Consider the following 27,547-nt stretch of genomic DNA (forward strand, 5'->3'; position numbering starts at 1 on the left):
AATAACATGACAGCATTAAAAAAAAGTTTTGAAAACAGAAAGTCACTTATAATTTCATTATAATAAAAGGATTTCTACTTCTCTAAGTTACACTTGATTGTACACCTATGTTTTCCCACATATATTTCCATCACGGTAGACATATTGTATGCTCTGTGCTTTTTTTACTTGATGTTTTTTGTACACAGGTTCCCATACTTTTGCACTGTGCCACTGGCTGTGTCCCTTGGACAGTGGATGCACACTGTCCAAAGGAAGGGCCGTTCCATAACTGACATGACCATCTCCTAGTGTTCAACATGGAGCTTGGGTTCACTTCCTCATATTACAGACTTTGCAATGTGTCTACGTGTGGTATCGTTTCCTTCTGTTGAATTAGTGTTTTAAGATACATTCTCAACAGTGGGATGACCACAAAAGCCTTGGACCAATTTAAAATGTGACCATTTGTTTTATCAGAATGGTATTATCATTCAATGTTTTTGGTATCCTCTTCCCTCAAATTTAGTCGACAACAAGTAAGCAGAAAGTAGAAACCAAGAAGTGCCAGGCAACAAGGCCAGTACCCTATAGAGCTGCACAGCACTCTGCAAAGCTTTCCTGAAATTTGTGCTGCTTAACATATTTAATAATTCACTTGGGGTTGAATTTGAATTCTTTTGTGGTCATAAGGGAACAACAGACAAGGACCATAATATAAAGCCAGAAACAGAAATGTATCAGAAAAAGAAAGCTGATCTTATTCAGCACACCTGTTCCTGGGGGTGACGGAACTAGCTGAGGTCTGCAACCAGCCATTTATCTTCTGTTTCAACATCTAAACGTATTTTATTGATTTTGCTCCCTGGTAATACTAAAAAATTATCAGCACATCGTTGGTTCTGGGAAAGGAGGGGAGAAGGATTAAGTGGAACATTCCACACAGCTATTCCTAAAAAAATTCGAAAGAAAAAGTTTTCACAGAATATAAGGATAAAAAGTCTCTTTCTACCTAAAATACTGTAGTCAGGACTGTGCACACAGACTGATGGATGAAAAGCTTAAATTCTTATAATAGGAAGGTTGTTAATATGACAATACAAAAAAGAAGTAATCAAGAATTCAGCATACTATTTAGGAGATGAATGAACTCTGAGAAATTAAGGAACGCCTACACATGCAAGAGAGATGGCAAACTTTATGTGATGGAACAATGTGTCTTTCATCTCAGAGAGGATTCAGAAATGCGATCAATATTCACCGTTTTACTCAGACGATCTTACGTGCCTGAACTTAACAAGAATTAAATAAGAAATGTTTTGGTACATCTTCAACCTGTATTTGAACATATCTGAAGAAAGAATTTAGCATATTTCAGGAAAAGAGAGCATATGCTGCATTAATATAAGTCTAACAATGCATAACACTGTTTGATTTAGTAGCTAAAAACCTTCCAAAAAAGAAAACGACAGGCCCAGATAATTTTGTTGGTCAATTATACCAAATACTTAAGGAAGAAATAGTACCAATTCTATGCAATCTCTTCCAGGAAGTAGAAGAGGGAGGAACACTTCCTAGTTCATTCTATGAAGTCAGCATTAACCTAATACCAAAACCAGACAAAGACATTACAAGAAAACTGCAGATCAATTTCTCACATTAACACAGACACAAAAAATCCTCAACAAACATTAACAACTTGAATCATGATTAAGTGAGGTTCATCCTAGATATGCAAGGCTGGTTCAACATCCATAAATCAATCAATGTAATTTTTATTAACAGACTAAATAAGAAAAAAACATATGATTATATTAACAGATGCAGAAAAAGCATTACACAAAATTCAACAACCGTTCATGATAAAAACCCTGATCTCCCCGCCCCCCACCCCCCAAAATAACTAGGAATAGAAGGGAATTTCTTTTACCTAATATAGGATATATACCAAAACCTAAAAGTTGGCATCATAGTTAATGGTGAGAGACTGAAAATATTTCCCCTAAGATGAGGAAAATAAAAACAAGGCAAGGATGTCCTCTCTCATCTCTCCTATTTAACACAGTACCTGAAGTTCTAGTTAGTGCAATAAGACAAGGGAAAGAAGACATACAGGTTGGAAAAAAAGAAATAGAACTGTCTTTACTTACGGATGACACGATTGTGTACACAGAAAACTGCGAAGAGTCTACACTAAAACTTCTTGGAACTAATATGCAAGTTTAGCAAGGTTTCAGATACAAAGTCAATATCCAAAAGTCAATTGCTTTCCTGTATACCCAGCAATGAACAACTGGAATTTGTAACAAACAAACAAATCATTTAAAATGGAAGAAGAAGGAGAAAAGGAAGAAAGAAGATGGTGAAAGAACAGGAGGTGGAGGAGGGGGGAAGAAGAGAATGAAAACAACAACATAAATCTAAGAAATCTGTGCAAGATCTCTACGCAGAAAACTACAAGCCACTGATGAAAGAAATAAAAAATATAAATGATAAAGATGTACTCCATGATTATGGATTGGAAGACTGAGTATTGTTAAATGTCAATTCTTCCCAATCTGATCTATAGCTACAGCACAATCCTGAACAAAATCCCAACAAGCTTTTTTAGTAGACATCGACAAACTGATTCTAAAATTTATCAAGGCAAAGGTATTAGAACAGTTAAAACAATTCTGAAAAGAATAAAGTCGGAAGACTCAATTTCACAATTTATAAAGCTATATTAATCAAGACGTGGTATTGGCCAAGAAACAAACACTTAGGTCATGTTATTTGTATTGTACTACAATAAAAAAAAAATGGAAATAAAAGGGAGAGATAAGCCTTCTTGCCCTTGAGAGCTCCCGGTCTTGGTGAGGGAGGTGGGGGATAAGCCCTGTAATCAGACAAATTACAACATAACACAGCACGTATTATACAGTATTATGAGTAAGTTGTGCTTTAAGAACCCAGAGGTGGGCTTGGCTGTCCTGGATACAGGACTTCTGAGTGGGTAAGAGCACTGGTGTTGGAGCTGGCCTGCCCACCTTGATCTCTTGCCTTTGCTACTCATTAGCTGTGTCATTTTTTATTGAGCTTCATGTGCCTCAGTGTCCCACCTCTACGGAGCATCTTTATGAAATCACAAGATTTCTGTGAGGGTCCAATTAGTGAATACACAGACAATTCCTGGCACACAGTAAACATGAAAACCAGGTTTTTCATGTGATTAAGCTTGAATTAACTCTATGTAACCTATATAAAGTTTATACTATAGAGCAGGCTAAGGAATCATTTTTGTATCCTCATAAAATCTTGAGTTGTCATCACTTCCCTCCACAGGTGACCTAAAGAACTTAATCTGTGTGCGTCGTACTGTTCTGGTAGACACACTGGCGTACTCAGTAAGTGACACCAGCGCAGACTATATGACCCAGTGTGGGAGTGTCCCCCTCACCAGGATACAAACACATCAACCCTCAGAGGACACATGTTCTGGCTGTTTTTACAGTAATAACAATGATACCACATGCCATCTCTCACCTACTCTTTCTTTGAGGGGTTGCTTGTATTTGTCACATGGTGGGCTAAAGCTCTACTAGATTGTGGCTGAAGAGGCATGCTTGCTAAAATTTGGAGAACACTGTAGAGCTTTCATTTTTTAAAAATCTCATCCTTGCTAATATTTATGTGTATATATACATATAAATCAATATTTTCCTGACTAATTTAACAATAGAATTTGATCAAAAACTTGGGATTACTTTGGATGCCAATTCTGATCGGATGCTTTTAAAAAGTATCATGTGTAATTAAATATATTATTTTTCAATTTGCATCAAGATATTGAAAAGGAAGTTTAATAATATAAGAAGTTTCTATTTTGTCGATGGCATAAACTGGTTAAATTGCTCACAAACATTCTTAAATGCTTTTGAGATGAATTATTACATGTGTCAGTAGCTCCTCACGGACATCTATACAAATGAAATTGCTGACTCTGACAACTGGAGTTCAACAAGATGATCTCATTTGTTTCCCAGCTAAAGTATATGAGATGAAAATTAGGAAAGAACGTTAAATTAAAAAGAAGCAAATATTAACTGTAACACAACAAAGAAAAATGTATTCTTGTATATAACATAACCCTGTAACAAGTTTTCATTGTATCTTTGATTCCTTACATAAATTATCTGTTGTTACTTGTTGTTTAGTATTTCAGAAGAGAAGTTAAATCATGTCCCTGTTACTCCATCCTGGCCAGAGGTGTAAATTCCTTCATTACTTTTTAAATTCTTATATATACATGATAGGAATATCTGTTTCCTAAAGGTTGACTAGAATTTGGGCTTACTGGGTTTTGTCTGTGTGTGTGACTACATTTTAAACAATGAATTCAACTTCTTTAATAGTTAAAGTTCTATTTATTTTTGAGTAAATTTTGGAAAAATATTTACGTTTAATATTTGAAGAAATGTTTATATTTTAGAAAACTGTCCATTCTATTTTAAACATATTGGCATAACACCATTCATAGTACTGAAATTTCTATGACAGTTGTTCTTTCACTCTTTCATTTCTCAGATTCCCTATATCCTCTGAGGGTTATGAAAATGTGTATCACTGTTATTTCAACTTAAATTTTCCTGATCACTAATGAGATTAAATATCTTAAAATGTTCACTGGCCATTTGTGAGTTGCCTATTTTAGCCTTTGATGATTTTCTACTAGGTTGTCTTTTTTTAATCATTGGTTAGTAGAAATTATTTGTAGATTATCTGTCTTTGCTTTTTCTGCAGTTTTGTTGTGATTCATTTAAATGAATATTTTATTTATCCTGTTTGAGATTTATTAAGAATTTCTGGTCTTTTATCATTTTGGAAAAATTGCAGTCACCATTTCTTCAAATATTGTCTCTTCCATTTTTCCCCGCTCTTCTTCTGGAATTCCCAATTGACATGGGACACAGTCATGATTTTATCTTCCATGTCTCTTAAATTCTTAAGCTCTGTGATAAATACTATCAGCTGGTTAACCCAACAGTCATTCCCAACCTCTTTCTCTTTTGCAGGTTTCCTACTAAAGAGGCTGAAAATGTTACATGCTCACTTTCTCAAATTCTCTTGCAGCTGGGGTAACCGTGTAACAGAGTACTGACGATGAGCTGAAAGGCCTCAGGGAAGTCTTTTGATTTCTTTATCGAAGGGAAAAGATGTGAGGCACCTGCTCTGTCTCATCCCCCTTCTTCCTGCCCTGCAGATGGGGGTGATGTCTGGACGTTCGACCACAGAACAAGTAGCCAAATAGGAAAGAAAAAGTCAGTAGATTAAAGATGGTGGAGTATAGAGGAGAGACACTGGGGTTCTTGATTATAACAATGAGCAGTGAACAAATCCTGAAACTACTTCTGGACTTCTATTTAAAAAAATAACATCTTTATGGTTTAAACAACTGCTTAGCTGGGTTTTCCATTTCTTAAAGTTGAATACACACTAATAAAGCCCCTCTATTATGTTTTCCATTTTTTACTGTTTCCGTCTTATGTTCTGGGTAGTTTCCTTAGATCTATTTTATAGTTCAGTAGTTCTCTCCTCCTCTGCATCTAATCAGTTTTTCAACCCAACTGGTGTTTTTAATTCCGAATTTTCATTTCTAGAAGTTTTATTTGATTCTATTTCTAAATCTATTTTTTATGTTTCTTCCTTATGATTTCTATTCCTTTTATTTCTTTAATATGTTTAAACATAGTCTTTTGTACTCTCTTTATTACTGTTTTATTATCTTAAGTTCTAGGAGGTATTCCTCCGGTTTGTTGTGTCTGCTGACAAGCTCGAATAGATTACATTTTAAAATGTTTTGGAATTTTGGCTTGTGAGCATATTTTAAGCAGCCACTGTACTGCTAGCTAAGGAGCTTCCTGCATCAGGTATAGTATAAACGAGGGGCTCTTTGCAGCATAAATTTGGACTCCAAATTTTATCTGGCTGTTTTCTTTTCTTACAGGAGATTTCCTCTTTTTCTTGGCCACAAAACAAATTCTAGGGGGAGACCAAATTTCCTTATCACCCACCTCCCTGGACTGGTACGTGGAGTTTTTTATTTTCACTAAGAAGAGCAGAATTTTATGAGCCTTGGTTTTGTGCAGGGGTCTCAGTACTAATGCTCTGTTTATAGGAGCTCAGGGCCTTGTCTCTTTGTTCCTGTGTGGGCATTAAATAATACCCATTAGGTACCCATTATTATGAGTCCTCTGTCTCTAACCCCAGACCCATCCCTGGCGATTGTCACAGTCTTGGCTCCTGCCTCACACTTCTGGTTAGTTCACATTCTTTCTTCAGAGCTCAGCCATGTATTGACATTTTTAAAAATTACATTTTACTCAGAGTTCCAGATGACTTGAATAAGAGTGCTTTAATAATAATTCAGTTCATTGTGCTTCCGGAACTGAAATATATCCACAATGAATCTTAACTGAAAAAACTCTAAATCATATGTAGTCAGACCAACTCAATAATTTTATATTAGAGATCATGAGTAACAAATACTCAGCAAATGGATTTCTATGTTCTGTAACAAATTGTTATGGCATAAAGAAAATGGGATAAAGTTCTTTCTCATATAATTATACTTAAGTATGAAAAGAATACAAAACAGTAATACTTACCAGGCTGGGTTTGATGCCTACACTTTCAGCTGCTTCAAATGCCAACAAGAGATTCCTTTTCTAAGTTAAAAAGACGAAGAGAGGGAATTACCAACTGAAATATATAGCTTTTGTTAGGAAAGGACACCAACTGACACTTCCAAAGAGATAATCTATAAACCACTTAACATTTTAAGTCAAATATGCAAACAATGGTCTCGATTTAAGGCGGGGGGAGGGGAGGATTAACAGGTTACAATTGTCACTAAAAATGACATTATCGACTGACTCCTAACTATCAAAGATAAATATTTGTTAGTTTGGTTATTTTTTACTTTGTCAAGATTTACAAAATACATTTCTGCTGGCTATCAAGCATTGTTTGTTTAATCACAGTGCTATAGCAAAAACTTATCAAAGTAATATGTGCACATAATTAAATATAATCAAATGAAAAAACCGTTTCTTTTCCCAATCCTGGCTCCTTAGCAGAATCACTTTCAATTTCTCTCTTTAGTTGTTCTGGTGATTACCTCCATATCGCTGTAATATGCTCATACTGCTGTTTCCTGATCTCTAAAACATTGCCTACTAACTTTACTTATTAATTTCCCCCCAGAATAAGTGAGGACTCAGGTATCATGCACCTCTCTCTTCTCTTCCTTATTGCCATCTGGCTGATTTTAGTTCTTTTATTAATTATGCTTATGATTTTAAATAATATATCTCCATTTCTTGTTCTATCAATTATGGACAGCAGTTCCTGACTCCATTTTGTATGGTAAGAAAGACGTTCCCCTCACCTTTCCTCCACCTTGTCCATTTTTACTTTTAAATTATTAAAGCGTATTGTATTTGCTTCCTTTTCTGTAACCACATTTAAGTCTGCCCTCTCTTGATAGGACGATTCCAAAAACTGAAAACAATTAACAGCATTTACACAGCAGCCTACTACGATTACATTTCCTTCTCTATGGCTCCAGTCATGACGCTGTGCCAATTGAAGGTATTTTCAAAAGGATTTCCCTCTTTGTGACTCAATCATATCACTACTCTATGAAATCCTTCAGCCCTAGAGACCTTCAGAACTTCCTATCGATTTCTGGATAGTGACCTCTGTTCTACTACTTTCATAGGTTTGTTCTTAAAGGATGTAGGAGACATATATTTTCTGGAAGCATTCACATATAAAAATTTCTCTTTTGTACCATCACTCTTGGTTAATAATTTGGTTGGATCCAGAAATCCAGGTTGAAAACAATTTTCCTTAGAATTTAAAGGTACTGCTCCACAATCATTTATCTCTAATTTGTTGCTTCTTTTCAGACTCTTTCCGGTTTTCTGATATTTCTCCATCTGGATGAATTTAAGAAGCATTTGGTCATGGCTCTTCCTCTCCATAATTCATTTGAAAGTCATTAGGATTACATCAAAATTTAATTAAGTTGGTAAATTAAGGATAATTGAGAGATGTATTTCTGTACACATTCATGTTTTATGTTCCTCGGTAGAATTTTGTAATTTTATGTATTTAGGTTTTATACATTATTTTATAAATTTTTCTCTTTCCCCATGGCTTCTACCCTTTGTCCTTTTGCCTCCACATCTGGTGCCTGAAGATGAAGGGGATTTGCCCTGACACTGAAGCAAACTCTTTGCTCTAGGTACCAGGTCACAGAAAAACACCAGGACATGGCTATGTACATTTTCTTCTGGACTGTGGTCGAGGCCTTGGAAAGCTGTTGATCTGTGGTCACCTTGCTCAAGCCACCAACCCTCTTCCTCCAGATTAAGGGAAATTAATGGGAATGGACTGGAAACCTTACACATGTTTCCACAACACTATTCTCTGTTCTTTTGAGAAGGGAGCTAGCTGTACAGTGGCCCCTTGGCTGCCTTTAATTTAGCTCAAACACTGGACAGCGATCTCCTACTTTGGTGCTAATGAGGCCTTTGTCCTTATTTTTAAAGTCTCTTTTAGTTAGTTTTTTTTTTGGGGGGGGGTGGGGGGAGAGGTGCGGTTTGTAAGCCAGTCTTTAGGCTACCATTGCAGAAGCCAAGACGCAAACATTTTTATGACTTGATATGTAATGCCAAATTGCTTTCTAAAATGTCATACCAATTCTAGTAATAATGTGTAAGGGTCCATTTTCTTGTGCCCTTACTAGCATAGAATATTATGATTTTCAAAAGTCTGCGAAATGTGACAGGCTAAAAATAATTTGTGTTTTAATTTGTATACTTTGATTACTAGTAAGGTCTAAGGAAAAGGCATTTCTAAATCTAAGGTTTTATACAGAATTCCTCCAAGACCCTCTAGCCTTATTCTAATGACACTGCCAGTGTTTTCTAAGTAGATATTCAACAAAGAAGAAATGGCTCAAGCTGAAAAACTGTCTCAAAATGCTCTGAAATCGTGTACAGTATGACACGGAACATTATAGAGAGGTGATTTTTGGTTAACAAAAATGAGTTTTACTCATTTTGGCAGCAGCACAGCATCATTATCCTAATTCTCTTTCATGAGAACAATGTCACAGTCACTGTGAGAAGACACCACTCACAGGGAGCAAATGAGAGTGTGCCCAGGGCAGAAGAGCCTCACTTTACCCGTACCTGCAGCTGTGCCCACAGAGGCCGGGGTGGGGTGAGAAGGAAACACTGCTTCAGTCTGTGCCCTGACTGGGGGACAATGAAGGCCTGGAAACCCCCAGTTCCAGAACAGTGAAAGACCCAACACATGGCAGAACACTACCACTGGCCTGGCTAGTAGAGATTTCACCTGAAACTGACGGGAGAAAGACTCCCAAGTCCAGAATTTCTCCTCTCACGTTAGTATTTCACTTCAGACAGTGACATAAACACGCTTCATTCTATCATCTGAATCTGTTTAGCATAAGTGGAAGTTTCACAGGATAGAAAAATATGCTTTTTATTGAAAAAATGCCCAAACCTTCCATTGACTGTAACTCACATCCTGTAATTCTGTATCTCTTTAGCATCTTAGAAGGAATCCTTGTTAGTTTTATCAGAAATTCCCTATTTAATACAGATGTCAAATTCACTTGGTTTAATTATGTCCACCTGGGTAGGAACAGTTAATGATTTCTGAACTCTCTATTGCTATCAACGGCTAATCATACAGTTTTTAGATTTTGCTTTTAGTAGGTTTTTACAAACTTAGGCCTCTCTTGGTGCCCTTTTTGATATATGTGTACACTAAAACCTCCCCCCAAACCACCCAACACTGACTGCACAGCAGAACGAGGCTCTAGGCTATGACTGGACTTCACTCATCTTGATGTATGTTTCATTCAAATTATTTCGTTTCCTTTGAAACTAAACTTCAAAGATGCCTTTTTCTGGAAAACCTTCCCTGCTTTTATCCCTCTCTTTCCTTGAGTCTGATTAACCCCCATGCTGACTCTCGCACGTGTTCAGGGTCATACTGTGTTGATTGGATTTGCCTGTGTTGACACGCCATTTTGAAAACCCTCATCAGTAACTTTAATACATATAAGATTCTCTCACCCAAATAATCATAAGCATTCCCCAAGCATGCTCGTCACACACCAGGTAGTGGTGAAAACTGCCACTCCATGCAGAGCGCATCGACATGGAGGCATTTAGGAAGTAGGAAGCAAGACGTTCTTTCGGAGAGTGGTGGGCAGGCAGCAACCAGCAGACAGAGTCCTAGGCTCTAGGACACAAATCCCACTCTAGCTGACAAGGAGGCTGGGAAGCCACATAGACTTTAAAATGAAAATTCCAGCTATCTGCAGCTGACTCCATCTCTTCACAGACCCACAGTCTTTCACATTCTGACGTATGTGCTCCCTGATGACAGAATTACAGATTACAGAGAAGAATTGCTACCCTACACATAGAAAATAGGGGCCCTGTACCATAAGGACAATGGAAAGTAAGTAAACTGTGACGTCTGTTCGTTTTACTGAATGCTTATCTGTAGCAGGTAGCACTGGACAGCTGGTTGTGCGCAGTGTGCGGGAATCACTGGGCATCCAGGGTGAGACAAAACAGATTCAGTCATTAGGAAGCAGGCTCATGAATTCAAAGTGTGAAAGCAAACACTTTTAGTCTCATTTTTTCCCAGCAGATCTTTATTGATTTGCAGACGAAGAGCCCCAGGTGTTATTTGTATAACAGCAGACAAACATTTCACGATTTCAGTAAGACACCTGTTTTAGACAATGTGTGTATAAGTGTTTAGACTTACATCATTATAGTTTTAGTAAGGTCTTCTGATTATTTTAAATTGCTTTATGCCCACCGTTTACTCAATTATCTTTGTAACATCCCATGGAAAAGGCAGAGAATGAAAAATGAAGAGGGCAGGAAGAGAACAGATGCCAACGTCACTGCTGGATGCGAGATTTGCCTGTGAGGGCAAGGTGCACAGGCTGCGTGGAACCCCCGCCACCATACCGCCCCGACATGTCTCCTCTCCCTGGCTGCTCCTTCCCAGCTTCCCTTTGCTGGCTCATCCTCTTCTACCTAAATAGGCACTGGACCTCGAGGCTTGTTCCGTGGCTTTCTCTTTATGCCTCTGTGATACTGTGATTTATAAGAAATATTATGTGGACTTTGTTCACTGTTCCTGACACAGAGCCCCTAAAACCCTTGTAATTTCCTATATTAGAGCCATAGGGGCACCTTTTGTTATAATATATTTAATGAATATAAATTGAAAAAGTTTCAGTTAAAGTTGACATTCAATATTATTTTATATTAGTTTCAGGTGTATAGCATAAAACATTTATATGATTTATGAAGTGATCCTACCAATTAGTGTGATGCCCACCTGGCATTACACATAGTTGTTACAAAGTTATTGACTATAATCTCTATGATGCTGTACTTTATATCTCTGTGACTATTTTCTAACTACCAATTTGTACTTCTTAATCCCTTCACTTTTTCATCCAGCCCACCAACACCCCTCCCATCTGACAACCATCAGTTTGTTCTTTGTATCTATGAGTCTGTTTCTGTTTTGTTTGTTCATTTATTTTGTTCTTTAGATTCTACATATAAGTGAGATCATATGGTATTTTTGTCTGACCTTTTTCACTTAGCATAATATATTCTAGGTCCATCCATGTTGTTGCAAATGCTAAGATTTTATTCTTTTTTTTATGGCCAAGTAATATTCTATTGTATATATGTACTAGCACTTCTTTATTTAATCATCTGATGGGTACTTAGGTTGTTTTCATAACTTGGCTATTGTAAACAACACTGCAACGAACATAGGGGCGCATGTATCTTTTCGAATTAGTGTTTTGGGTATCTTAAAATAAATACCCAGAAGTGGAATTGCTGGGTTATAAGGCAGTTCTATTTTTAATTTTCTGAGGAACCCCCATACTGTTTTCCATAGTTGCAGCACCACCAACAGTGCACAAGGGTGTCCTCTTTTCCACATCCTTGCCAACCCTTGTTGTTTGCTGATTTATTGACAGATGTGAGGTGATATCTTGTTGTGCTTTTAATTTACACTTCTCTGATGATTAGTGACGCTGAACATCTTTTCATGTGTCTATTGGCCATCTGGATATTCAAGTCCTCTGCTCATTTTTCAATCAGATTTTTTGTTGTTTTGGTGTTAAGTTGCATGAGTTCTTTACATATTTAGATATTTAGCCCCTTATTGGAAGTAACAATGATGAATATCTTCTCCCAGTCAGTAGGGTGTCTTTTCATTTTGTTGATAGTTTCCTTCGCTGTGCAAAACGTTTTTTGTTTGATGTAGTCCCATTTATTTTCTCTTTTGTTTCTCTTGCCCGAGGAGACATGTGCCCGGAAAACATTACTAAGAGCAATGTCAGAGTTTACTGCCTTTGTTTTCTTCTAGGAGACCTAACTTTTAAATCTTTTATCCATTTTGAGTTAATTTTTGTCTATGGTGATTTTGTTTTTTTTTTTGCATGTATCTGTCCAGTTTTCCCAAAACCATTATTGAAGAAACTGTCTTTACCTCATTCTATATTCTTGCCTCTTTTTTCATAGATTAATTGACCAAATAGGTGTGGGTCAATCTATGTGTCTAATCTATGTCTGTTTTCATGCCAGTACCATGCTGTTTGGATTTCTATAGCCTTGTAGTATAGTTTGGTATCTGGTAGCATGATACCGTCAACTTTGTTCTTCTCTCTCAAGATTGCTGTGGCTATTCAGGGTCTTTTGTGTTTCCATATAAACTTTTAAGATTATTTGTTGTAGTTCTGCAGAAAATGCCATTGATATTTTGATAGAGATTGCATTGAATCTATACATTGCTCATGGAGAAATACCGTGCTCATATTAAGAAATATGCTTTTAGCTTTTCACCATTGAGTATGTTAGCTGTGGGTTTGTCATATATGGCCTTTATTATGCTGAGGTATGTTCCCTCTATTCCCACCTGCATGCTTCTGGACATCTCAGACTTAACATGATTTGAAACAGAATTTCTTTGTTGTTTTCCAAATGTTTAATAATCCTGTCCAGAATGCTTCACAGACTACAAACAAAGCGCTACATAAAAGTGCTCTGAAACTTTAATAGTCTGTGAAGGTTAATTTTATGTGTCAACTTGGTTAGGCCACGGTATCCAGTTATTTGGCCAAACAATATTCTAGCTGTTTCTGTGAAGATATTTTTAAGATGAGATTAATGTTTAAGTCGGTAGACTTTGGGTAGAGCAAATTATCCTCTACAATGTGGGTGGGCCTTACCCAATCAATTGACGGCCTAAATTAAAAAAAGACTGCTCTGTCCCCAGGAGGAGGGAATTCTGGCAGCAGACTGCCTTCAGACTTGAACTGTGGCATCGACTCTTTCTTATGTCTCCAGACTGCCAAGCTGCCCTGAGAATCTTGGATTTGTCAATCTCTCTATATCTACATCCTATTGGTTGTTTCTCTGGAGAACTCTAATATGCACTTAAAAATTAAATCACTTTGTTCAGTTATTCTCATCGTCAGTGCCATCACCATTCTTTGAACTTTATATTTTAATGTGCATTAATCAAAATAGAACTTTCAAACATTATCTATCCCTTCTCTATCTCATAAAATGGTCCCATCAAGCTGGATACCTAGGGCTGTCTTCCTCTTCTCCTCCCCTACAACCAATCAGTCACTAAGTCCAGTTGATTCTATATGTAAGATGTAGTTTGAATCTCTTTTGATCTTTCCGTCTACATTGTTACCACTCTAGTCCCAGTTAATGGGCGAAGCCAGGGAAACTGAGCTCTCACATTGCCTACTGCAACAGCCTCCCAACTGTTAGCAATTCTTTCATTCTTATTTCCTTTCTGATTCATTTTTCCATATAACATCCAGAGAGATCTTTTAAAAACATGAATAGTGTCTCTCCATTGTTTAGACTCCTAGAGTGACTTCCCACTGTGCTTGGAGCAAAATGCAAACTTCTAACCGGAATCATCCATGGAAACCCTGTAGGGTCTGGCCTCTGTCTGGCTCCATCGCATCATGTTTCCCTCGTCACTGTGCTCCAGCCAGCTTACCTGCCTCTACTGCCTTGACTGCACCAAGGTGTTTTCTTGCTTTGGCCGCACCCCAGCCTGGAAAGCTCCCTTCAGCTAATTGCATTGCTGGCTCCTTCATGTTCCTTCTTCAGATGTCAGCTTGAATAGTGCCTCATTGCCAAGACCCTCTCAGCCTTCTAGATCTGAATTTGGTTCCCCACTGTTCGTTCTCACAGCGCTGTGTTTCTCTCACTGCCCTTCTACGGTTTGTCATTATTTATTTATAATATTACTTATAGGTTTGCTCACTTGTTGACAGCCTGTCTACCCCATAAGGGCAAAGAACATGTCTATATTGTTCACTGTTGTCTTTATCACTCTGCATGATGCTTGGCAAGAAACACTTATATAATGAGGAATTCTCCTTATGTGTTCTAGAGCAGGGGTCCCCAACCTCTGGGCTGCACAACAGGAAGTGAGCGGCAGGTGAGTGAGCAAAGCTTCATCTGTATTCGCAGCCACTCCCCAGTGGCATCACCACGTCAGCTCCACCTCAGATCATCAGGCATTAAATTCTCTTAGGAGCGCTGGTCCCTGGTGCCAGAAAGGTTGAGGACCACTGTTAGAGGATAACCAGGGGTGACTGGGCAGGGACTTACTTTCTCTTGACTGTTCAACTCCTGGTATGGGATGTGAGCAGGCAGGTAGGTATGGAGGAGAGCACAGAAGGCCAAGCCATCACTCCAGCTGCTGCTGAAATTGGTGATATCAATGTTCTGTAGGAGGAAAAAGCCACACAATCACCAAACTGTGCACAGGCACAGAATATGAATTAAATTGTGTTAAGATGGGTATCCATCTCTAGGTTTTCTGTCAGGCAAGATAAAGAACTACTCAAGTCTGCTGGGAATACATTTAATTTTGGTACCAAGAATGGCCTAGCGTTGCCCAAATCCGTTCAAAGAACAGCAGGAAAAACGGTTTCAGAGCTCAAATCACTAGAGAATTTCTGTCTGCTGCGGGTACATTAAAGGCTCTGAAATATCTTATCCTCAAATTAACCCACCCAATTAGCTCTGCATATCCCAGCATTTCCTGACCTTATTTGGTAAAGGATGAATCATCATCATCATCATCATGTACAACCCCAATTAACAACAGTTGTATGAAAACGAAACAAGATCTTAGAGACCTGCAGGGCCGGTGCCGCGGCTTGCTCTTCTACTACACTCCTGTCTCACAGCTTAAAGGGCTTCTCAGCGGGATAAAGCCTTCATGCTCCACAGTCTCCCTTCTAGCACACCAAACACCTAGGATCACGAGGCTTCACGGCGGGGAAAAGAATCTCCTCCTCAGGACAGGCAGTGACCCCGGAAGCTACTTGATTAACCGTGATGAGGAAACCCAAATACAACTTTATACAGCAGCCCATAGAGGTGATGGCTTCTGATGGCTCCCAGGAGGGACCCCTGGGCCCCTGGTACCTCCAGTGTACCTCCACCTTTTATATCCTCACACCTGTCCCCACTTGCTTCTTTCTCCCTGACTGCGCTCATCCTAACGGTGTTTTCTTCCCCGGCTCACAAAGCTCACCCCAAATGAAATGTCAAGTTCCAAAGCTCACAAATTCTTTAATGCTTAGGCTAACTGATGTTGTGACTACTTAAATGTATTGAAATAGCCTGTGAGAGGGGCCATGCAAGAAACTGCAGAAGTGGCACCCATTTAGGTCTGTGTCCTGAGCACTTCTGGCATGACCAGAGGGCTCAGGCAAGTGTGGGCTCCTCCCCACGGCTGTTGGGTACTGGGGACGCAGGGAGATCTTCTTCCTCCTCAGAACACCCCATCTTGGGAAGGGAGAAGCCTACAAAGGAGAGGACAGTTGGTGAACAGCCAGCTTTTCCTGGAGGAGTGGACACTATTTCTTTTTCCTTCTGCCTGAGACAAATGCTAAACTTCCACAATTTAAACCTGACTGCCCTGGAAAGGTGATTTAGGATGTTTCTATCAGAAGCATTGACAGTTGAAAGGGAGTGGAAGCGTGAAGAGGAGCAAGGCACGAAGTTAAGTTGGAATGAAGGAGGGAGATGTTATGGAATTTTTCTCAAAGTGTACATAAAGAAGTTTTTAGGAATGTATGCAGATGGAAATGTGTAATAAAATATGGTATGTTTCCTGTGAGGTTTCCCGAGGGTTTTGGAAGCAAAGGGTCTATAATCGCATTTGAAACTTTTGTCTAGACTTTTCCGGCATTCATTTGAGCTAGCTTGGCCCTGAGTGACGAGGTAAGTTAAATGTCTCATTTTACAGCAAAGAAACTGAGGCCTGAGGTGGTGATGTCGCACTTCACACATGTGGTTTGTCTGAAAAACGGACATGCCAGGAACCCCAGTCCCCATCTTATGGTCCTTTCCATCAAACCTTTCCTTCTCGCTTCTAGCCAGAGTCCAGGATGATCCTGGTGGAACTCAGGACTTCCCCCAAAGCACCAGCTTTCAGGAATATGCCTTGTTCTCCAGTCTGCTTTGCAACTGCATTTACCCAGAGAAGGCTATCTGGCAGAAAGCAACACACAACCATAATAATGCCTCTTCATTCTGATTTTCATGACTCAAGCACAACCAAGTTTTAAGAGTTGCTAAGCATCAATGTTACATAAAAGTCTGAGAATGTCCTTGTTGGAAGGGGCCCTAGCTTAGTTTTCAGAGTGACTCTGCAACAGCTGGGACTCCTGGTAAGCTGACTAGTTGGATTTTTGACTTCAAAATGTCTGTTTGGGTTCAACAGCAACTTGATAGGGCCTGAACACTGCTTTAGAAATGGGAAACATTTTGATTTTCTATTTTCTGAAGAGGTTTGTATGTTAAAAAAGCAGGGGAAGTAATAGGTGGGGGCTACAACCTAACCAGTTCAAAGTCTCAAGCACTGAAACCAGATGTCATGGACATCAGACCCTGGGAAGGGGACACAAGGAGCCTGAGGACATCAAGCATCATGGCTCTTACCCAGATCCAATCCCCTTCCTTCCTTTTTTGCCATGCAGAGATACCAGACCCCATATATCCAAACCTATCTCTCATGGTGCCTGTGACATGGAAGGGAAACCAAATTTTATTTTTGGGGACCACTTGTTTATGGTTGTTGTTCGTGGTGAGCCCTGAGGCATCTGCATAAACAGGACAGGCATGGCACCACACCTGGCAGCCTTCTTCCTGAAAGGCAATGCTGACATACATGATAATGTCTCCAATAGAAAGGACATATTTTAAACAGAAAGCCAAATGATCACGATTCAAGTCCCTTAAATAAGAGTCCTTTAAATGTAATGCTCCAAAAATGGTGGTGGTGGTAAAGAGAGACATTCGCTGAGTGTCTGCGATGTGTGTGCCACTGTGCATTTTCTCATTTAATTCTCAGAGCAACTTTACACAGTAATGGCATTGCACCTATTTTATAGATGAAAAAAGTGAGGCAAAGAGAAATATTGCTAGTATCAGAGTCAGGATCAAACTCCAGTTCCATCATACTGTAAAGCACATATGTCCTGTTTGCTGTGTTTCCTTCCTTCTTTTCTCTCTTTTCTCTCTTTTCCTCTTCCCCCCATTCCTCTCTCCTTGCCTTCCTGCCTTTCTAAATTGACTTGACACCTAAAGCCTTTAATACTTGATAAATCCTTCTTTTCCTAACACATGAAAACACTTTATACACATCTCTCTTGCACCATGTATGATACGAAGCATCATTTTTCTTCATCTGCACAATCTTCAGAAGCATTTTGAGAGGCCAAATGGACCAAGGGGCAACCGATATTTTAGTTAACTGAATGCCATTTAAGATCAGTTTTTGATCTGTTAAGTATAAATGAGTAATAGGTTGAGACTATTCCTCTAGGTTATGAAATCTGGTGAGATCAAAGCCAGGGTTGAAAAATCAATCCAAATGACTTACGACCTCAGGAGAGCTCAGACAGCCTGACACTTCTGGACAGACTGCAGCTCACGGCCCCCCAGGAACGTGAGACACACTAGAATGCAGACCCTCGCATCAGCAGCAAGACCATGAAAAACCTATATAAGAAAAAGGAGGCAGTGTCCTGTCTTTCACAAAAAGGAATTATGGAAATGCCACATCTACTCATGTCAATCAAATCCAGGTCAGGCAATACTTCCCTTACACGTAACCCATATTCACCATGTTTAAGACTGAATTGTCCTGACACTGGCAGAGACAGAGGGCAAGCAGTTATGATTTGTAATATTATATTCATTCCAACAACATTACATTTCTTTTTTTTCCCTGAGTGGAACAACTCCAATTCTAGTTCCCTGAATGCCAATGAAATTATCTGGAATTCTATCTGAACACAGGAGTGTCAACAATTCCCATCTCAACACTGCTGGCAGGGTAATTAAAACGTATGTACATTTACGGAATAACTCAAATACGATGATGATGACCAACCTGCAAAGCATTATACGAATCTTAGTGGTTGCTTTTGTTGCTACATTATTATAAAAGTGGTTCCTACTGCTCACTGAGGTATACTTTTGGGATCTATAAGGTATACTTTAGTGAATGAGGAGTGAGCTGATTTAGCAGCACAATTTTATAATGCTCATGTTTTTCACATGAACCACAGAAAAGAGATGAGATGATTTATGTTTACCAGACCTCTCCCTCACTTCACTTTGGAAAAGCCATATTACTTAAATCACTGTTCCCCTGTGGATGCATCTTGCCATAACCTGAGTGGAATGCTGGACTCTCACGGGCAGGCTTAAGGGGATGTAGGGGAAGCTAAGAACAGTAGCAGGATGGCCTTACTGAGCAGGGAGAAAGGGCAGTATCAAAGGTACCTGGGCTTCATCAGGGCTGGCACAGTCCTCCCACGAGGTCCTGCAGACTGGGCACAGTGCTGTCCACCCAGGCTCTGGTTTCTTTAGACTAGAAAAGCATGCAGGTGGGGTGTGTGGGTCCCAGCAAAGTGGACTGAGATCTAGTCCCCCTACAGCAACCAGAGAGCTCAAGGAAACCATGGCAAGAAGGTACTCATATGCACAGGACTAATGTACTGGGTAACAGGAAGAAAGACAACATTTTATTGGGCATGGGTGGCTGGGCCAATCCCAAGTACCCTAGGAACCAAGGTGAGAACTTATTCTAGGTCTTATCCCTGGATGGAGGTAAAAAGCCTTATTTTTGATTAGAGATTATCAGAAACTGGCTTAGCCTTAGAATGGAGGGGGTGGTGAGTCTTGCCAAGTTTATGGGCAATAGTTCTCAATATTCACAGATGCAACCTCTGATTCAGAGAAAAGACTAAGGAGAATAACATAAACACCCCAAGGGATGTTAATATGATATCCTCCTTTTCCCAGTTATCATTCAGCTGAATCTTAGAGGTTCATCAAAAGAATAATTTAGAGGACAATGGAAAATGGCCAACAAGGCATTCCACGGGCTATGTCTTCAATTATTGTCCTTGTTATTTTTTCTTTAATAAAACTGACTAGAATCATTGTTATCCTTGACTGAAGGTTAGTAACCAGAGGAAGCATGAAGAGGATTCTGGGGTTCCGGGGTACTGACAATGCTGTGTTTGTAGACTCGGATGCTAATTACATGGGTATATTTACTTCTTGAGGATTCAATGAGCTGCAGTTGTATGTTATACTTTAATGGGGGTGGTGGGGAGAGAGAGACAGAGAGAAAGAGAGGGGAGGGGGAGGGAGAGAGGGAGGAAAGGAGGGAAGGAAAGGAAAGAAAAGAGAAGAGAAAAGGCAAAAAGAAAAGAAAAGTGGAAGGGAGGAAGGAAAGCAGAAAAGAAAGAAACAGACAGACACTGATCATCTTGAGGGAACTGCATTGTGGCTATTAAAAAGAATAATAACATTCTGGAATTCATGTATCATAAGATTTACTGGGAGAAAAAACCAGATACAATACAATAAAAAGAAACTTGCTGATTATTTTCCCAAGGGAAATGGTAATTACTCATTTAAAAGTATCTTTAACTTTCTCTAGGATATAAATATCTTAAGAGATATTTCTGAGTTAAGGGAAGATTCTGGGGAAAGGAAGTCTCAGATATTAAAAAAGGTAACATTCCAAGCTTATCTAAAATGGGTTAAGTTTCTAGGAGCGCTGAGAAGAAAATTTGGAAAGATACAGAATTTTGTCCTCTGTGGTGCAGCAAAGGTCATCTGAGAACAAGAAATACACTGAAGAGTACATGGGAAGCTAAAACCCTAACTTTAGTGAATATTCAAGAATATTCTCTTAGAAAGGTTGAGATTGTAGACAAATAAAGCTCTAGAAGGGTGAATGTAGAGGCAGCACTCCTTACTAACACTGTGGGACAGAAACAAAGCAAAACCCAACCATCTACTATATCTGCTTCTAGAAGGTTCATTTCAGTTCCCTTTTGTTGCCTAAAAACACCAACGCATTTGGTGAAAACATTAACCATTGGGGAGAGAAGCTGCAGAGCACACGCTGAAATGGCTCCTGTGCTATATCCCACTGAAGACACAGCTGGATTCTGCAGCTGTCTGACCTCATTTCCACCACTTATTCAACTTCTCTGAATTTTTCTAGGTTCCTCCATTAGATTTCTATGAATGAGTTGACTCTGGGTACACTAAATACAAAAGATTTTTTTTTTTCTTTTTAAAGTTAAAAAGAAAAATGCAAAGCTTCTGGGAAAAAGAAAGACTAATTAAAAAATGCAGTCCTTTCCCCTAAGGAACTAGCTGTCTTAAACCTAAACATCCTCACCCCCAGAACTTCTCTGGGGCTTTTCTCAATAGGTCTTTATTGTCACAGCTGTGGAATCAGGTTGAGTTTTTCATTTTGAGGGAAAAAATGTAACAATTTAAAGATCATAGAGGATAAAAGCAGTTCATTCTCCCCTAAAGCTCAGCATGTGTGGGAGGACCAAACTTACTTTGAAGATTTCGTGAGAAAAAAATACAGAGAACATGCATATATAAGTGGGTTCATGTGAAATCTCAACAAATGCTGCCTACATTCCCTTCCCCGCACATGGATTAGGAGATCATTCCTTGTCTTGGGCAAAGGTCTATGCCTATTCAATTCTAGTATCCGCTCTCAGGCTATCTGGTAAACCCTGAGTAGTCTGGCCCTGCACTGGGACAGCACAGCCCTCAGCCATGGACTCAGAGAGACCCACACATGGACAGTTGGGACTCCGTCTCTGCATAGCTTCCTCTTTTCTGATGTCCAATCCCACAGAACATCACTGTTTCAGCTGCTGGCTCTGATCGCTGCCTCCTCAGCTCAGTGAGAATGCTGCGCTTGGATTATACTCCAGCTCTCTGCACTCTAACATGCAAACTGTTCCCAAGCGAGAGCTGGTGATCACAGGGATCACCTTGTTGAGCTTCTTTTGGTTATTAGTCCTGTGCACTCAGTTGTTTAGAGATAATTTCCAGATGGCTAAATTTAAAAACTAAAATTAAACAATATTAGAAGAAAATATAGATAAATAGGTTTATAATCTTGGGGAAAGAAAGCCATCTAAGGCATAAAATACAAAAAGCATTAAAAAAAAGGGTTGATAAATATGACCATAGAAAATTTTCTGTATGACAAAAATTAAAAACAATCTATATGTATATATGGAAAATTACTAATATCCAGAATGTATTTGTATAATCAACAAGAGATAAATAACTCAAATAAAAATTGGCAGAGGAATGAACCAGAAATGCACTAAAGAGGAAATACATAGTTGGAAACATATGAAAAGCTCTTCAATTTCACCAGAAAAAAACAAAACAAAACAAAACAAAACCTTCATCAATTTGGCAAAAATTATAAAGATTGTTAATTCACAGAGTTAATGAAAATGTGGGGAAACAGGTCTTCTTATGTTGGCTGACAGGAATATAAATTTGTATAGGCTTTTAGGAAGGTAACTGGAAGCATTTTTTTTTTTTAATAAAAATATGATTTGACCAAGTAATTTCACATCTGGTTACCTAGTTTAGAGGAAATAGACCTCACATCTGCCCAAAGAGCACACCTATAAGAATATTTATTGTAGCACAATTATTTGGAAGGAGGAACTAGAAACATCCTAGCTGTCTATCAATTAAGCTACATAAAGCTTTTTTTAAAAAATTTTAATTAAAAAAATCTATAACTCAGTTTTCTAATCTGTAGACATTCCTGTGAAGCTCATGGGAAAACTCTGATGTTCTGGTTTTTGATGGGTTTGCTATATGCAGTAAGTTCTAGCTACTTGATGTTTTTTTTACTAATTATTGGGTAAATGTCAACCAGAGGGTTGGTCCAGTACTTTTCTACATTATCACTGACTTAGTTGAGAAAATCTAGGAAGGATCGAGAATAACAATGGACAGATTCAGAATCCAAAAGGATTTCAATAGGCTAGAAACAGGAATTAAATTAAGTGAGATGACATTTAACTTATTTCTTCTTCATCTTTTTGCATGTGTTTTTCACTTTTTCTAGAATAACCATGTATTACTTTTACAATTAGGAAAATAATACATGTTATTAAAAATAGTAATGACATCACATACAGTTCTGTGTTGAATAAGAGTCTTAATAACTGTATGTTTCTATGATGAAATAGATACTGGGGTAATGGTCTCTGGGGATTTTTTTTTCCCTCTCAAAGAAAATTTTGAGGAAGAAGAGTAAAGATTTCACTGTAGATAAGGGAAGAAAGATGCAATTAAGAGTGTGCTAGAAAGGCAGGCTAGAGACTTTAAATTTTTTTCCTTATGTGACAGATTAAAGGTGGCTACAGATTCTCTGAAATCTCCCAATTGAGAGGTAGAGTCTAATTCTTCTCTTGAATCTGGGCTGGCCTTAGTAATTCGCTTCATGTAGAGGAAGTGACATTTGGGATTCCCAAGGATAGGTCACAGGAAGCCTTTAAGCTTCTACCCAGAACTCCTGGAACACTCTCTTTGAGAGCTCTAAGTCTCCTGAGGTGTGCGGAAGTGCCTGCCAGCCAAATGCAGAGGCTGGCCAGCCCACAACTGGTCTAGCCTTTAGCTATGTGAGGTCTCAGACATGGTAGAGAAGAGAGGAGTCAGCCCTCAACTGCAGATTTGTGAACAAAATAGACATTATTATTCTAATCCATTAAATTTTAGGGTGGTTTGTTATACAGCTAGTTAATTTCTGAGATGAGGTTACTTCACTTCCACCTTACTGGACTTCTTTTACATCTGTTGCAAAGGAAGAATGGAAACCGACCTTTTCTTCCTCAAGCAAATAACTTTGCAGTTGCCTTGAAATTCCTTTTTCTCCTGATCCTATTCATATTATTACTTTAATCATTTCTTTCTCCACTAATTATCTCTCAAATCAAGTCCAAAAACATTTTGCCTATCTTTTAAGATTTAAAAAATGTGGCCTTACTATCTACGGCCATGCTACCCTGAACAAGCCCAATCCCATCTGATTTCAGAAGCTAAGCACTGTCAGGCCTGGTTAGTACTTGGATGGGAGACTACCTAGGAAGACCAGGTGCTGTAGGCGTAAAAAATAAAAAATAAGGGACTGTAAGCTGACAAGGTCCTTGCAATCTGTGAGGTCAACTATGGGTTGCCTCACCTAAAAATAAAAAAAGTAAAATAAATAAATAAATAATGTGGTCCTACTCAATCTAGTCAACTAAATGACTTTAAAACTCTTCAATATGAGCCACAGGAACCACATTCAGGTCTAATCCACTGTGTCATCCCTTCTGGAATACCTAAGGTGGGTGAGAGTGGGTTATGACATAGGGGCCTTATCTACTACAGCTTCATAGCATATTCTCAATCAGTAGGGCAAGCTCACCTTTAGTATCACTCTTTCTCAAACTTTCTTGGCTGTTCTTGTTTGTTTTTCTAGGTGAATTTTTAATTTTAAGTTCAAGGATAAAAAATCCTCTTGGGATTTTAACTGAAATGGAATTAAATGGTAGCATATTCTGTACCCTGCTTTTTCTCACTTATAAGATCTACAGAGATAGGTCCTTTCACAACACAGAAAGAAATAGTTACAGTATAGAGATTAATTTGGGATAATTTGGGATAAATTTAGAGATTAATTTGGGATAATTTATTTCTTAAAAATGATTCTTCCTCCCTGTTGAAGGTATTGAGGTTTGAGACCTGGAAAAGAGTAGGCCAGAAGGTCATGGTTAGCAAGTCTAGGAAAGATTGCCCTTTGCTTCACACGGTGAGGGCCAAAGGGATAAGTTATAAGGGATAAGAGCAGAAATATCCTCTGTGGATGAGAGCTTTCTAAAGACAAAAGGACAAAGGGGCTGCTCTGTCTGCAGAGATGTGTAGGCAGACACTGCACAACCCGTCCCTGGAGATGCAATCAAAAGTATGTTGACATCGGAAGAGTGCCTGGAGCTATATCTTTCTTGTTTCCTCCTTTCTCATTTAATACTAGAGAGACTCCACCCAGACATTTCCTCCCTGAGGGCCTCTGGTTTTAGCAGGACGATACTTGGTCTATTTTCACTGCAAGTGCCCTGCTGCCTGAACCACCTAGCTGGGTCCACATTCATGCCAGCGCCCCTCCTCCCACCCCCGCCCAGCTGCTCACTAGCCGGACTGGCCTTGCACAGCCAGCACTGTCAAAAGAAGATGAAATGCCCTGGCTCAGCATGGGAACTTCGGGTCTCCTACAGCTTCCCATGGAGCAGGCTTTCTCTCTAACCCTCAGCTTGGCTCCCAAAAGATTCTCTGCCATGTTCTACCCTCAGGCTCTGACTATGCTGAGATCTTGGGAGAAACACTCTTCTGCAATTTTCTTCCCCTCCTTTCTTCTACTGCCTTTCTGTTACGTTGATTACTTTTCTTTCATTAATTTCACTAGTCTTCTTGGTTTACTTTGTCTTTAAAAAGGTCATGGTTATTTGCAGCTCTGCTGGTTCCACTCATCTAGAATGACCCCAACACCCACTTTCCAGGCTCAGTAATCTATTAGCACCCCTAAACCCAATCCTTCTCCTAGCTGAGAGCTTCTCTATATCCTCCAGTCACCCAAGTAAATGTTAAAACTTCTGATGAACCATCTGCACTAATGGGTCAACTCTCCAGGCTGGAAGTAGAGCCCAACCCATGGCTCTTCATCTATAATTATAGCCACTAAAACGTTCATCAAACCCCTCTACGTGCAAGGTGCTGAGATAGACAAACATAATGAAGCCTGGCCCCTGGCCTGGATGGTTCACTACATGTAGCGGAGCAAGCAGGGCAAGGCAAGCTGAGTCTGGAATGTGGAGCTGTGATGCAGTCTAGGCTGGGGAGGGTGAGCAAACCGCGGACAGGATTCCCCAGCATTCTGGAAACACTGGAGACAAAGGTCTGTTTTTGCTGTCTTTTTTTGAGCTGAAAATCTGACTGAATAAAGCCTTGGCAAACAGAAATGTAAATTGCTCTAAGGAGGGAAAAACAAACCCCAATTGTGACCAGCTCTTAGTCTAAGACCTTCCTGTCACCAAAGTAGCATTAGACAGATGACTCAACTTTTCTGGCTTTTAGTTTCTCCATCTTTCAAACGAAGTGGTTAAACTGTATTAGTGGTTTTGAAATAATTAGCTATGGAAACTGTTCTACCAACTAAAGTTTCTGAGAGCTTTTTCTAAAGTAGAGTTTGAAAACCACAAGATTAAATGATCTCTTACCAGCTCCTTTCGTTCTTCCACATATATTCTATCCTGCATTGTCCAATACAATAGTCACTAGCGTGTGTGGCTTTTTAAATTAGTTTAAATTAAATAAAATTTAAAGTTCAGTTTGTCAGTCACATTAGTCACCTTTTAAGTGTTCAAAGAGCAAATGTGGCCAGAGGCGACCTTACTGAGTAGTGCAGGTCCAGACACTCCCATAATCACAGAAAAGTCTGAGTAGACTGCACTGCTCTGCACTTATACAAACATGTATATTTATGTACATTTCCCTTCTTTTTATGCAAATGGTAGCATATTCTGTACCCTGCTTTTTCTCACTTATAAGATCTACAGAGATAGGTCCTTTCACAACATAGAAAAAAATAGTTACAGTATAGAGACCAAGAGATTGAATTCTAAAGCCAGACAGCAAAAGTTAAATCTTGGCTGGCCGCTTACTAGCTGTCCAACTGTGAGCAATTACTTAAGCTCTTTATGCCTTAGTTTCCTCATCCTTAAAATGGATATGGAATAGATACCTCACAGGATTGTAATGCAGATTACACACACAAATAACATGTAAGGCATTTACAGCAACATCTGTCATATAGCAAATATTCAATAAATACTCCTTCAGTTTACATTAGCTACTTTGTTCTTTTCTAGTGGCTATGTATTGGTCCCTTACACGGATGGATACAATAGTCAGCTTAGGTTGTTTACAGTCTTTTGTAATTACTCTGTACACATGTGGATAAATTATGCTGGATTCTACTATACTGCCCTCAAAGAGGTTCTTCCACCTTATACTCTCCCTTATACAACATGAATGACTACTTACTTCCCTTTGCATTCATAAGAGAATACACAAAGTTTCAGAGAAAAGCATGGTTTTTTCTACACCATGATGCTCTAGCACTCCAAATAGAATATTTTTAGTAAGAGAAAACTTTTTTTTAAGGGAAACAGCACTTCTATATTTTTGGATGTGCTTACTAAGAAAACAATACGTAATAACTAAACAATTTGTTCTAAAGAATTTAGTTCCAAGACTAAGTTTCATTTATACTAGATAGTCTTCAACTCAATCTTCACCTCCCATCCCCGACCTCCCCTACAGAAAGACTGAATTCGGCCTCTGAAATTACAAGCTTTCTTGTGGCTAGACTACTTCTTTTCCCCAGGTGAACATTTCATGAATAAGAGAATGGAAAAAATATTCGCATATCCACTTGGGACTGTAATTGTCTAAACAGACTTACATGCTGTCCTGGGGGACAGAGAGGGAACGGTGGCAAACATCAAGGCCTTGTCTTTCTAAACGATGGCTTTTGGTGATAGATAGTGTCATGCTGCAGTACCAGTTGCTAGCATATTTGATCTACAAAGGCCATGACCCCGGACCAGTGATTCATAGGGCGGAGAGAGGACAAAGGCATTTTAAATCAACCTCAGCCCACAGGAGGAGAAACGTTTTGTTTTTTGAAAGTTTTATTTTAAAAATCTTGTTCTTTCTGAAGCTGGCAGGACATCTCACATTTACATACATAAGAAAAATGTGTGCATTGGCAATGTCTGGATGCAAATGATTCCTTTAAACGATCCTTTAGAGCAGTGGTTCCCAACTTTTTTGGCATCAGAGACCAGTGCTCCTATGAGAATCTAATGCCTAATGATCTGAGGTGGAGCTGAGACGGTGATGCTAGCGCTGGGGAGTGGCTGCAAATATACATAAAGCTTCACTTCCTCGCCTGCCACTCACCTCCTGCTGTGTGG

General features: G+C 39.1%; 1 protein-coding gene and 1 pseudogene across 3 annotated transcripts in view; one reads left to right on the top strand and one right to left on the bottom strand.

Annotated features, from left to right (window-relative positions):
- Positions 1-27,547, bottom strand: part of SPECC1 (sperm antigen with calponin homology and coiled-coil domains 1) — a 189,548-nt gene that overhangs the window by 3,803 nt on the left and 158,198 nt on the right. For all 3 annotated transcript variants that reach the window (XM_039847476.1, XM_039847481.1, XM_039847477.1), the window contains 2 exons: positions 14,757-14,873; positions 6,627-6,686 (listed from right to left, as the gene is read on the bottom strand). In XM_039847476.1, coding sequence (XP_039703410.1) covers positions 6,627-6,686; positions 14,757-14,873 — 177 coding nt within the window. The remainder of the gene's footprint in view (positions 1-6,626; positions 6,687-14,756; positions 14,874-27,547) is intronic.
- Positions 23,519-23,637, top strand: LOC120589937 (uncharacterized; annotated as a pseudogene).

Source organism: Pteropus medius, unplaced genomic scaffold (assembly GCF_902729225.1).
Source record: "Pteropus medius unplaced genomic scaffold, Ma_sr-lr_union100, whole genome shotgun sequence".
Lineage (NCBI taxonomy): Eukaryota > Metazoa > Chordata > Mammalia > Chiroptera > Pteropodidae > Pteropus > Pteropus medius.